The sequence below is a fragment of the Strix aluco genome, chromosome 21, assembly GCF_031877795.1.
Source record: "Strix aluco isolate bStrAlu1 chromosome 21, bStrAlu1.hap1, whole genome shotgun sequence".
NCBI classification, from domain to species: domain Eukaryota; kingdom Metazoa; phylum Chordata; class Aves; order Strigiformes; family Strigidae; genus Strix; species Strix aluco.
Genome location: NC_133951.1, coordinates 6,597,388 through 6,611,992, shown reverse-complemented (window position 1 = coordinate 6,611,992; position 14,605 = coordinate 6,597,388). Strand labels below are relative to the sequence as shown.

General features: G+C 36.7%; 1 protein-coding gene across 7 annotated transcripts in view; it reads left to right on the top strand.

The window, feature by feature from the left end:
- Positions 1-14,605, top strand: part of STXBP4 (syntaxin binding protein 4) — a 78,176-nt gene that overhangs the window by 55,058 nt on the left and 8,513 nt on the right. For 3 of the 7 annotated variants that reach the window (XM_074847411.1, XM_074847408.1, XM_074847412.1), the window contains one exon: positions 4,763-4,916. The exons of the other annotated variants lie outside the window; for them this stretch is intronic. In XM_074847411.1, coding sequence (XP_074703512.1) covers positions 4,763-4,913 — 151 coding nt within the window. In that variant the 3' untranslated portion in view covers positions 4,914-4,916. Of the gene's footprint in view, positions 1-4,762; positions 4,917-14,605 lie in introns of those variants that run through there. 7 annotated transcript variants of the gene reach the window in all.

The window sequence follows — 14,605 nt, the reverse complement described above, 5'->3', positions numbered from 1 at the left end:
ACGTCATATCCTGCTGCCTTGTGTGGGAATAAGTTGTTCTGTTGCTGCAAGAGGTTGAAGGAACAGGACTGAAAGCATTCAGTTATGTTTATAAAATGATCAAGAGATTTCCAACTGCCATATTATTCATTTAGAATAAAAGTCATTATACTCTAGACTTTACACTTATGATGCTAAATGGAGGCTTACTAGCTTGAGTGTCACAGAATGTTGACATTTCACAGTACCACTGGCTGCAGGTTAGGCAACTTTTATTCCATCAATGATGGCACTGACACTGCACTAGGTGCAAAACCCTTCTTTTGTATTCTGCATATATACTATATTTTGTTCTTGATTTCTACCCTATGAAAATTATGCCTATGGTTTCTATAGGGTTTGCTTTCTACATTTTCAAGGAGTTGCCAAAGATAAAGCCATACTCTTCATAGCTGGCTTATTAGAAGTTCTTATATTAACTAATAGTGAATTTCACCAACTGGTGTTCAGGATAGACATTGCAACACTGAGCAGTTATTATGCACCCCCACAAAAAAATTACAGAAAAATATGTCTGTACCAGGAGTTACCTGTGATTTTTTTTTTAGAAGATATTGCAAACAAATTAATTTTTCAAAACTCTCCAGAGACTAGAGGAAAGGTGACATTGGTAAGATATTACAGTAACACAGTGTCTAAAGCATAAAGGAAACCTCTACAAAAGCTTTAAAAGCAGTAATCATTTGAAGATGTAATCATATGGGGGGGGAAAAAAACAACAAAGCACTAAGCTTGGGCCCTTCTTACTTGCTTTTTTGGCTTTCCTTAACTATAAGATTTCCTTAGTGATCATTTTTCTGAGAGACTAAAAGAAAAAATGCAGTGCAAATTAATGATTTATAAAAAAAAATTTAAATTATGTATTTTTTTAAACCAAATCCAAAGTAGGGTTTATGCTAATGTCTTGCAGGTAGAGAATTGAAAGCTTTTTTACAAAGACCTATTTGATAAAAGCTATAGGAATTTGTTGTATACTATAGGAAAAAATTTTTTTCAATTGTATTCTCTGATTCTGGAGGAAAAATGCATGAAAAAAAAGTAGCTCTTGCTGTGTGTCCCAGAACCTTCAGGCACTTAATTGGACAGTATGCTGTTGTTTATTCCAGAATATAGTGAAAGTTATTTCATATAATAGCTTTTTTTATTATTGCTCTAAAAGATTGAAACAATTGGTGAAATATAGAATTCATCTCCATTCCATATATATCATGAATCATGGTTTAATTGTTATTATAGTTATTGTAGCTGCTGAAATATTGTTTAATTCTTATAGGTGCCAGGAAGACACTATTTTGCAGGTGGACTTCCACAGTCTCCTAAAAAGACAGGAAGGGCAGCTAATAAATCTTTGCAGTGAGATAAAATTACTTTCATCCCAAACTCTTATAAAAGTCACATAAATAACATTGAAGTTTATGTATTAGCTAGCCAAGAAAAGCAGGCACATTTTTTTCTTTTTTTCAAACATGCTGTGCTGTTGTCCTTGACTCACCCTGTGCTGCCTCGAGCTAGATGTATTAAAGCAGACATGTTTTTTTCTGCAGAGGTTTCCAAACACACTGTATATGATCCTGCATTCCAGCTCTAATCGAAGCATGGCTTTTATTTTCAGACAGATGTAGGTTACTACATGGGATTTCTACCAAAAAAAATTGTAGAAAAATAACTTAGGAAATGAAAGTGAATTAAAAGCCAATTTCATAGCAGTGGAAATAAATACAAGAGCAACTATTAAAATAGAGCACTGTTCCCTTGGTCTCCATCTGTTCATACAGGGAGCCGTAATAGGACAGTTGGAAAGCTAAGGTGGATGCTGGATTATGTTCTGGGTAAAACACTTTAAATACTCTAGGTTTATACCTGTGTAATTGGAAACTAACCTTGAAGATGGTATTATCTAGCAATAATAGCAAATAAAATTTAGAAATGGAATAGAAGAAATCTCACATTCTTGAAACATTTCATCCCCCCTCTTTTTTTTCCTTGTTTTGTTACTGTGCTTCTCATACAAGTACTTATCTTGGTGACTCAGCAGAAAGCTTGATTTGCTGAATATGTGTAAGAAATTTCTTTTTAAGTTCTACACTTGGATGCTGAACTATTGCAGATATGACAATTAGATGCGTATTAGCAACAGTAAAATCTCAGCTAGTCTACGTGGTGGAAGCTTAATTTGCAGAAAGCATCAGATGTTTTGCATGTTATCCCCACCTGCTGAAACTGCAGATTTGAATTCAGTAGTTCACATGAAGAAGCTTTTTCAGGAATTTTTTGCATATCTGATCTTTGATTGTTAATGTCTCACGAATGTTCTTCCTTCTTAATGTGCTCCTAGCATTACAAGTGATAGTGCCCCAGGTTTTCCATCATTCTTACCTTCTGTAATCTGTCCTATAAAGTCCTGCATGTCAGTCTTTATGTGGCAGGCGAGGAAAATCTATCCATTTTAATTGCAGAGGAGGGTATGAAATCACCCTTCGTGACCACTGTCTAAAAACTTCTGTTCTTCTGAATGGAGCCACCACACTGAAGTGGTGTGTTAAGAGCTCTTAATGCAGTTCATTAGAATGGAATTAACTAAGCATTGCAATAAGACATCATGGTAATTAATATTCATTTTAACTATTTCCTTATTTTGCTTTCATCACTGTTTCCAAATGCCTTTGCAGAGCGTAAGCCAGGCTTTCCACATGCTTGAAAATTCATACCTCTTACTACACTTTGTAATGTGTATGAAGTCAGCCTGAGAAAGTTAACTATTTAGAGCAAGGAGCAGGGGTTGCATAAGTCTGTTGTTTCTAACACTGAATGGTAGAGATTTCAAAATGAAAATTCTACCCAACATTGAAATTAACCATTTCTAGGAGGAACTTAGCTTGAGGTGCATCTTATCAGCTGATCTTTTTCAGTAGGATTTAATCTAATTGTTTAAATGGGGATTAGCAGAATAGTTGATACTTTACAGCCCTGGTACTAATACTGTAACCTTCTTGTTCTCTTTGGCTGTGAATTTCAATCCTTTCATTCCTTGGTGTTTAGAACAGCCAAAGCTATGAGGGGCTTAAGAGTATTTCAACACTAGCCCACTTCCATGTATACAAACAGATAGAAAAACATGTTACAATTTCTGAAGTGTAGGCACAATTAAACTGATCTTACATGTGAATTGTCAGCTTTCTTATTATGCAGTTAGGCTGTGAGGCTATATAGAAGCTGCAGTGGCTCTGTTTAAATCCACAGCAGCTTTACAATATGCTAAGGACAATCAAATATTATTTTAATTAGTAGTTGCCTTCAGCACCAACATGCTTTATTGGGCCATCAAGTAGCTGAGTCCATAAATCTATATGTTATAAATCAAATGCAGTAAACACCCCAGAATGGAATCTTAATAGCACATAAGCTTGAGACAGCTTGCTGTGAAATTTCCATAAATATCTCTGAAGGGGGTGTAGCAATATGAAGTGCATGAGAAATCAGAGTTTAAAAGAAGCAAACCAGCTGGCTTGTGTTACACACTAAAGTGAAACCCACTTGTGTGAATAACTGACATGAATAAAACATTTACATGGCTATATTCCTAAGGGGCTGAACAGCTCTCTATACCTACCGGGGAAAGCTGTATCTTGTCCATGAATCCTCACCTTAAGACAATTTTTGAAATCACCTCCTTTATTCAGGAAATCATTCCAGTCTCTCAGTAAATTATTTTCAGTCAACCAGGTTGCTAAGATCAGTCACAAAGTATGGGCAAGTGTGAGAAAACTACCTTTTAGGCTGCTGGTGTGTCATAAACTCACGTGATTCTGCGCTAGGCATTAAGGTCATGTGTATAGGTTTACCATGAAATAGCAAACAGTAATGTAAGCCTCTCTGACTTACATCTCAGTATGCATTGGGGAAAAAAGCAAGTTCAAGTGTCTTACTAATATAATATAAATTAACAGTTACCAGAAGGACAAAAATTGCACCAGTAGACTGAAAGCTAGGAATCAGCTTCGTTGCTAGTGTAGCTGTGCTTTCCTCATGCTGGAGACTAAAGGTTGAATTTGGCCCCAGGTGTGTTTTAAGATAACCTGGTGTACTTTAATGGAGAAGGCAAGCACTATTTCATTTTGCATGTAGCAATACAATCCGTCAATCAAATGTAGCACCAGATTCATGCCCCAGCGATTAATGTGTAATAGAAACACGTTACTGGTGCCTGTTTCCTCACCGATTCACATTTGGTATTTCTATCACTGTTTACATCAGCCAGTTTGGTTAAGAAGAGTTGAGATTCTGACCTCATTTGCTCAAAGTGACAATTGAATGTAGCCTAATGGGGTTTTCAGCAGTCCACTGCAGTTCCAAAATCACAGAATAAAATTACAGAAAAGTCTAGATTGGAAGAGACGTCTGGAGGTCATCTCATTTCACTGTATGTTGAAGAGTAAGTTATCCAGAGCCCTGTCAAACCAAGTCTTCTTGAATATTTCCACTGAGGGGGATTTCACTACCTATCTGGGCACCCTCTTCCAATATTTAGTTGTTCTCACAGTGAAGAATATTTTCTTAATCTAGATGGGATTTCCCCTGAAGCAACTTATGCCCATTGCTTCTTAGCTGTTGCCATACATCTTTGTGAGAAGAGTGCCTCCGTTTTCTTTATAACTACCTTTTAGGTATTGGAAGACTTTGATTAGACACCCACACCCCACCCCCTGAGCTTTCTCTTCTCTAGGCTGAACAAACCCAATTCCTTCAACAATTCCTTCAACCCAATTTCTTCATGTGCCAAGTTCTCCAACCCTCTAATCATCTTGGTGACCCTCCACTGGATCCTCTCCAATTTTTCCATTGTCTGTCTCAAACCTGGAGGACCAGTGTACTGAAGAGACCCCACATAATAAGGTAAAAAAGTTTCATATTAACTAATTTTACTTGTTAGATGATTAAGGCTGTTCTGTTGTAAGAAATTAAATTACTGATTTTCTAACAGAAATTCCTGTCCCAGAAACAGAAGGGGGCTAATGAGCCCTCATAAAGTATCACTTACATCCAGATGTGTATGTATGCACTTACCAGCCAACTGGGAGGCATTAGGATGGGAAGAGTTTTGCAAGTAAGAGAAAGGCCATCTTGTTCAATTTTAAAGCTAGTCATGTGGCTATTTTTGCCCAGGCTTAGTTCAGGTGAAGCACTGAATGACTTTACTAAGTGTTGTAATCACTATTAGAATAAAATTTTACTTTTGTCGCATGCTCTGACATTAAAAGTCCTCATGGAAGTCATATCACTGCAGCAGTGCAAACAGAAAGTGTATTCTATCATTGAACAGATTTTGTGAATTAGGAACTTCTGAGTTTGATTTTCAAATAGGAGGAAGAGTCTGTGCATAACTGTTCTCCCAGTGAAGTATCATATATGCTAATTAATTAATGGGTATACACTGGTGGTTTAGAATCACACAGGATCAGTATAAAAACCCATAGCTGGGACACTTAATTTTTTCCCAGAAAACCCATTATAGTTAATCTCTTCCATCCTCCCACTGTGTTCACCTTTAACATATGGCAGCTCTGTATCATGAGACTGGCACCTAAAATTAGGTAGGGCCTTGCTATTCTCCCTCCCACTCCCACCCACTTCTTGCATATGTATACAGTTTGTAAGGACCAGCTGTGAATTTTGCCCCTGTAAACACTGTTTTTCTAGCATTTTAATAGGACTAGGTTCCAACTATTCCACATTAACTGTTATTTTCCTCAAGAACTTTTATCTTAAATTAAATTTTCCTGAAAGACAAGTAAAAGTTCCCAAATGTTTAAAACTTTTAGGATCTTTTCCTTTAGAAAACGTCACAGGCCCTAATACATCTTATAATAAAGGGAAAACTTTAATATTTGATTTAGGGTTATCTTTCAGCAGTTTATCTAAAAATCAGAAGTTTCACATGGAAGCATTGTGTGCTTCAGTGTGACAAAGTAGGCAGGGAAGGTGCCTTCGTTGGAAGGTATAGAATTTGGTTCATGTTAAGTAGGAGCCTGAAGTCAATACTTGTAAAATAGAGATTAATAAAAACCACACATGACGTGTTATAGCTTTTAAAATCATACCTAATGAACCAGGCTTCCACTTCAAAAGCCAGCACATCATAATTATATAATATTCTATTTTGTTTGGTTTTGCTTGGGAAGGAGCCATCATTAATTTTACTGAAAGCTGGGCATTCACAGAAACTGTTTATGATTTTATGACTGAACTAAGAATAGCAAAGCATGTGTGATAGATGAAGAACTTCTGTAGTATAAACATTGATGTTTTATAGCACTAAAGCTAAAGGTATCATCATAAAAGGAAAATAAATCACAGTTGATTTACTTACTGCATGCTAAATTGAAAAAACAAAGCTGTTCCTTTGATAAGTGTACTTTACATCTTTCTACTGCATTATGAAGGAAGGACCCAAACCCCAACATACTGAGGTGTGTTCACCTTCACCCCTGCTGTCCCATTCCAGTATACACTGGTATATTACAGTATGTTAGTTATCTAAGTAGTGGTTGGAGCAGCCCTTCCTAGAAGAAATCAAGTTCAATAATGTTCAAATCATAGAAGAGCTGATCTAGAAGTAAACTTCTGTATGTTCCACTGAAATTTCAGTGAGTTCAGAGCAGTAAACTAAGAAAAACCATGATCTGCCATACTGACCATGCAACTGAAATCCCCCCAGATTGAATCCAGTACCAGCTCTGCTCCCAACTCCCTGTTAGTTGCACCAAAATTATCAGTTATCAAAATCATCATTGTAGGTGTTCCCATCTTAATAACCTCGATGTTTTGTGAGTAGGAATGGGTATTTTGAGGCATAGAGTACGTTCTCTTTTCACTGAGTTCAAAGAAAGATGCAATTACTTTGCATCTCTTAAAATTGGACCTTTCCTATTTTACATGTCACTCAAAAATAGAGGATGCTTTCGAAAATGTTTCATTTTACCTGTCATCTTCAAGTCCTTCTATCTGAAAACAGAGAAAAGAATAATTACATAGTCACTAGAAGTTGCAAATATTTAAACAAAACTGGCTCAGCGCTAACCAAGTGCTAACTGTTATTACAACTTTTTAATGTATAACAATCCAAAGAGCCCTGCCATCAGCTCAACATCAGTTCAAACACTTTCAGATGTAACTGTATGAATTTGGGTAATCCTGGCATTTTTGGTTTTGATTTTTGGATAACCAGCTTGAGACATCACAGAGAACTTCTAGTTTCACAAAGTGTTAATGCTGTCTGAAATACATGACTGCTGTGTCTTAAGTTGGTCACTAGGAATAAATATATCCAGAGGTAATAGTCCTCTTCTCAAAATTGTACCCCCTAGTTGTTCTTTTCAGTCACTGTTGAATGAAGAAAGACTCCTTATTAAAAGACACAGCAATGATTTAGTGTAAGATATTTTGCTAACTAAAAATTCATGAAGACTTACAGATATCCAGGATGAGATGCACATTCCAAATAATTTCTAAGGTTTAGAAATCGTTTATTGCCAGATATTTGGGTTGTAGGTAATTCGGCTTCTCTGATTTTCACTCAAATTGTTTTGCATGACTATAAGGAAAATAATCTCAGATGTAAAACTAGGAAACTTGGCATGGGATTTTATGATAACATGAGCTTGTAATACAAGAATGTTAAGACCTTAAGCTGCTTTTGGTTGGGCAATCTTTTTTTCCTGAGAGGTTGTTTGTTTTTTAATACCAAGAACCCAAAATGGAGAAACATTCTTTCAGCTTCCACAGATACTGCACACTCTGTCCAGGTCCTGGCCTATCATATAAGGCAGCTGTTAAAATTTCTTCTGTGAGAAAATACGTGCGACTGAAATTTTTTTTTTTTTTTTGCTCTAGACTTACAAATCCCACTGAAATGAGTGTGCTGATTTTTGTTACCTCTGCTGGGTAGTTTCACTTGTGCACTGATGTGACCAAATGTCTAATTCTCCCCTATCTCACTTCTATGAGTAGGACTGGGAATGCAAAAGTTCAGACTCCTCTTAAATTTTCCTTTGTTAGGGCGAGATTTGGCACTTGCAGAATAAGTCATGTACACCACTCTCCATCATCAGTTCTCCTGAGATCTACCTGGGTTTTGGAAGAGCCATCAGAAGCAGAACAATGCACAGCAGGGTTTTTCCAGTGTGTGCTTCGTCTGAAGCATGGGCCTAAGCCATTGCTCCAGTTTTATTTCATTTTAGTACACCTGTAGTTTAAACATAAGCCTTGAGTATGCTCTGATGCATCTGCAGATAAACTGCAGCAGAATTTTTATGATGTTCACTTGGAGACACAGGATTATGAGTAACTGTATATATTAAAACAGGACTTTTAGAATAATAGCAGTTAGCTAATACTGGAGTGAGACAGATTTCAGGTAGTGCTTTAAAACTGTAAAAAGTTTGCATATCCTGTCACTCAAACCTTTGGGGTTATTCAGCCTTGGCTCAGATCCTACTGTTATTACTGTTTTTATTTTAGATTGGGCCATTTGTTTATTGTCGACAATTTTACATGATATAACACACTATTTGGCTATATAAACTTCTTCCTAGTGATTATTGCCTTCTGAAATTGCTCATAGATTTTTCTTAGTAGACAAGTGTTTAATTGGTTTAATCAAGGAATAAATAGCGAGACTGTCTCCTGGGGTTTCACTTTATATCCCTCAGTATTTAATTAATACTCAGGCAAAATCTGCAATCCCTGAGGGAAATATGCGAAACATTTATGTTGCCTTAGGACACAGTTCTAAGTGACAAGTGCTTTCAATCTAGTTACAACCAATAAAAGTTAAGGTCACTGCCATCTTTCAGGACCTGCCCAGCATCTCCTGGGGTACTATTATATGTTGTATGTTCCTTTTGAAATCTTGTCTTGAAAGAGGGTACAGTCTTAAACCAATTTTAACAAAAAGGGGAAAGACAAAACCGCTTAATTTCAGTTAATCTGGTTTTGATAAATACAATACAAAAACCCTTCCCAAACTGCCTTATAGATTCCATGTCTGGAAACTGTCTTCCCTAGATGCTTTCAGGATTGATTGATTATACTTGCATCAGTGTCACTCAGTTGTTTTATTTTGTTCTAATTGCTTATCTACTAAATTGCAATCCCTTAGTTACAGTTCAGAATAAATTATTCCTTGCAGATCCTCCCAGCATTTGCTCCTCAAAATAGCAAGAGTTTTCTAATGCTTGACTTGGTATTCCCTTACAGCATTTAACATCTGCTTTCAAACCACTGGCATTTTCCAATGATACCAAACATGACAGATACCATGACTGGGTCTGCAAGTGTGTGCTAGCTCCGAGAGGTTATTTCATGATAAACATTGGCATTGTAGAAACAAAAAATTAGTGAGTTTAAATTCATAAGGGACAACAGCAAAGTGGAAAAGCCTTGAAGCACTTGAAAGCTGAGAAATAATTCTGCTCCCCAAAATCATGCAATCTTAAATAAAATCAGGAATGCATTCACAAAATGTGTCAGGTGCAGCACCAGTAACTACACATAATATTCAAACTGATTGTAAAGTGATTTAGAAACACTATCAGGTAGAGATTTGAGGGCAACAGAATTAGCACATTTCCAGCCTTTTGACAATCCTGTGGACCAAATCTTGCTGTGTAGTATTTATCTAAACTCCACAATCATGGGAGGGAGCTTGGCTATAACTAAAAGGTCTGCTATTACCATGATCCTATGGTCTGCCTTCAGGAGTAGCAGCTCCCTGATACTCCCTTAGATGCTTCTTTGCCACCTGCTGGCATGAGGAAGGGTAATTCTGTCTCACCCTACCAAGATATGAAGGTCTTCAAGGTGCCTGGTGCAAGCCAGGACTACTCCATTTTTGTGCAGGATCTATTTTTGATGGTGTATGTTCTTATTATGCAACGTTTCAGAAGGTCCATAAGAAATGTTGATCATGGCCCAAGTTAGAGAAGTATGAGTAAAATAGAGATGAAAGAGCCGGCTACCTTCTCAAAGGTGCAAGATTTGGGACAGGGGTTTTAAAGAGAAAAAGGATCTTTGCAAAGCAAAAGGCTATTCCAACCACAAGGGGAACAGAAACAGAAAGGCCCCAAAACAATAGACAAAGGCTGTAATTAAATCTTTCAAAGCTGTGTGTAGTCCAGCAAAGAGCTACACAGACAGATTCTGTGCAAGAGCAAGCAGGGAAGATGATATAACCTCTAGATGAAGGATTAAGTTTCAGGATCTTCATTCACTGGCATTGTTCTTTATTTTCCTGTTGGTCTGGCCCTTATTAGCCTCCAAACCACCACTGCATGGGGGCCTGCATACTAGTGGGTAACAAAGGAATGTGTAGTCTCCCATATTGGTAGTCATCTAGCAGATGGCATTTACTCCTTTCACAGTAACTTCAGAACATCCCAGTGGGATACGCGTGTAAGTCTAAAAACTAAAAAAGCACAACATGGAACACATTTCTGGGTAGTATAGAGCATGTCCCCTTCCAACCCATTGCATCTACATCTAGCAGTGCTATTTGCTACTTTTTTTAACGATTATTTCAATAACAACAGTGAAAGCACTAAAGGGTAGAGCTTTCAGAGTGTGCAGTTTCCTATGTCTCAGCCTTACGGCTGTCTGCGGTACCACACTGCGACAATGGCTTTGCAAAAATTTCAATTGTGCACAGATCGGTAACAGTTCCATCAAGCATCAGTACTCTTTAGCTGAGCATTACTGCATTTTAAAGGGCCAGTGAAGTTTGGGAAATCAAAAAGTAGGATAAAAAAGTTTAAAAGTTTAGCAAAATCACTACTATGGATTAAATGGATTTAGGTTATGTTCATTTAGGGAGGAAAACCTTGGGTTTTGTGTTATTTCATATCAGCAGAGTTATGCTTTCACTCTCATCTTCAATACTGCTCAATTTGGTAGAGAAGCACAGGGTTCATATGAGGCCAGAATTTGGCTTTCCAAGTTCAGATACAACTAAATCCTGTTTGGCCCCTAATGAGTAGCGGTCCCTATTCATTAGGAGAGTTTGACTGATTGTTTAAAGCTGCATCTTGTCTTCTGAACAGATCTCAAACAAATGGGTCTTGCATAAAATTGCTCCTTTTAGAGCTAAGTAACCCTGGTGCACTGGAAAACTTCAGCCAGGTGTTGTGAATGTCATCCCACGTCAAAAGAGGGGAAAAAAAACCCACCCAACTTCAAAGAATGCCGCATGACTGCTTTTGAGCTCAGCATTCTGCACAGTGACCTGCAGCACTTGTGTTGTCTACAAGACTCTTCATGATTCCCTGTTAGGCTCCAGAATTTGGTCCTAGTTGGAGAATAGAATTTAAGGTGAAAAGCATGTCTCAGTAATGCTCAAAATCTAACAAAGGTGTGGTCATTTTTTCCATTAGTTTTTCTTTGAATTTTTCTTTGAATTATTCTTTTCTTAAAAAATTGTCTTAAGTTCTCATTTTAAAAGAAATCATTTTCCATGCAAAGAAGTAAGAAACATAAGGAGGGTAATTATAATGGTATTTTAAATAATTCGCTACCACTTCTTTGCCAAAAAAATCCTTGTGTTCTCATGTTTTGTTTTTCCAAGCTCTAAAATTTGTCATGCAATTTACTAATGTTAAAAAGACAGAATAAGCTACTGACATATTTCCAGATCAAATGTTTCTGCTTTCTAACAGTAAATTTGGCTACCCTCTGATAGCAACGACTTGTTTGAAAACCTGGAAATCTTTAAATATTGTTAATTGCTCTGAAAATGTGAAATTAATCTTTTGAACAGGAACATTTGCAAATGGAAAACATTTTACATTTAGAATTTGTAATGCTGGCTTTCCAAATATTCCTTTAATATTCAAAACAGTTCCATCAATAAGCAAAACCTAGAGGTAGATTCGAATTCCCTCTCGCTTTTATTGCTGGCCCTAACACACAAATCAGAGAGGATGTATTTCTAATACAAGAATGTTCTGCAAACCAGTAAATCTGGGATTATCTCTTCGGACTGATTATGTCAAAGCTCTTTAGCCACAGCACTTTTGGAGAGCTAAAAATAAATAGCAGGGGGGTTTATACATTTATTCTTTACCTAAATAATCTGTGCATATTGTGTGTGTCTGTCTACAATGTGAGACATGGTATCTGGACTTAATGTTTATTTATAAAAGTTCTTTTCCTAGTAAGGATTTTGGCAGAGGATTTAAAACAGACTGTCCTAGTAGAAGTGTTCAGACTTTAGTCTAGGGCAAGTTTAAAAGAACTTGAGTTCAAATCAGAAGCATTTACAGCAGACTGACATTAGAGCAAAGTTTGGCCCCATATGTTTTGAAAATGGATGAAAACTAGTTTTTTCTTTCTTACCAGTGATTAAACAATGTTATGCCGTTGAATACAGAAAATTGTAATCCTGATTTCAGTGCCACAATTCTGCACTATTAAAGATCTGGAGAACTTTTGCGTTTAATTTGTATGAGAACAAAATCAAGTTCTTACAGCGGTTAGCAGAAAGTTAGGCATGCTATCATTTGCCTCCTGGTCCTAAAGTACGTAGGAGGAAAATCTTCTGAAGAATAAACACTTAGCAAAAAAATTTTTTAGTTGATTACATCAAAGATCTGTGGATGCTTCTTCACATAACTCTTCTATTCCTGCAGTTTCTTCCATTTCACAGGATTGATATTGCATGCTCATGAGAAGATAAAGCTGAGGATTTATGTACATAGCAGGTCTAGACATGCTACATGGGGAAGTCAAATGGGAAAAAATAAAATTTAAAAATAATTTTGTTCTTATTTGAATTCAGTAATGGGTTGCTGAGAAATGGCTTGATAAAAGCAGACAAATAAACACTTAAAATAGTACTGCAGGCAATAAATCTTGCATTGGCAAAGCTGGAATGGATGGAATCCAGTTCATTCAGCTCCCATGATTCCACAGGTATTGGAAGGAGTTCGGTGTTGTTATGCAGATAAACGAAATCACACGCTGGGACTTTAATTCAGAGTGCTATCTTCAGTATTAAGCCATATTGACTAAATTTTTTAATTGAAGGGGAAAAAAAGGCATTTCCTGACATTATAGAAAATTAAGCAAACACATTTTCCTTAGTATATTTACAAATTTAAATATATTCATAATATAAATATGAATACAGATGTTTCCCTGTGCTGTAGAATAATGGGAATTATGTTCTTGATTAGACAGATTTTATTCACAAAGCTCTCATAAAACATTGTAAAAGGACTCTCTTTGTATTCTTCAAGTTGGCTATCATCTGACTTTCTAAAGGTAAACGTTGGAAACTTTGGAAAGTTGCTCTCATTCCTAGTAAAAATGGGACATTCACTTTCTTAGAATGCAATGATTACTGTACTTGAGAATGGTCAGTGTCTGCTGTTGTATTTTCTGCAGCTATGTTGTTCAGTTATACTTCTGTTTTAACTTCTGTGAAACTGATCTCTACAGCTCCAGTAAGGTGATGCACATTTTTGTAATATATTCATGAAGGAATGGAGTCCACCCAGTGCTGCTCTGACCAGAAAAACACTTATTAATTGTTTTTACACATAACTGGAGCTTTTGGGTTTGTTTGGGGGTTTTTTTAAGGATAATAACTGAGGATATGGCCTTTATCTTCCACATTTTGTTTTTCTTGCTTGGTCCTTACTCAGGCATTGCTTCAATTGAAGTGTTGGCTAAATTCACCGATTACCGGTTCAGAGATCAGTTAATCTATTAATGCAGCTCATGATGTGACTTACATTAGCATCATATTTACCTCTTGGTGAATAGTATTGTTGTCCTCATCATATCCAACTTATTCTGAGCTCGGTATACTCAAATCAAAGGTGTGAATACAAGGTAAGATCAGGGATGTGATCAAGGTAAGATCAAGGTGTGAATACAAGGTAAAAATCCTGCTGACTGGAATGGTGATCACCATACCCATAACGCATTGAGTCCAATTCCTACTTTAACGTATCAGTTTCCACAGTCGGATATTCAAAAGAGCATTATTGAAGACAGAAAGACAAAATCTGTTTTCACTTGAAAAGGTAAATCTGAAGTAGTTCCATCATGGCACTTCATATTTACTTAAACCAACGCACCTGAAAGGTGAGTGTAGGCATGGTCTTTAGGTACACTGTATGTTAGAAGTTGTGAGGAAGAGTTGTTTGTCTCTTATGGTGTATATTATACGTACAATATTTTTCAGCTAGTTCTTGTAATGAACTTGTATTACAAAATTCATCTTTGCACTGACTTGACTATAGAAACTGTGAATTTATTAGCAAGATTTTTTTAAGTGAAAAGAAGCTATTTCCTTTACCAAGAACACATTATTCCAGAAGGGAGAAGAGGCTGTGTCTTGCCCACACACAGTATGGCTAGCATGCATACTACCAATCATAAGGTGTACAGTGTTCTCACCCGCAAACAGTAAGCCTGTTCCATTTATCTGTCCTTACCGAGCCTTGATCAGGTTCTTTCCATTCATATAGAAGGGTACCAAAAACTAAAGCAGCTTAGACTGCATGTCAAA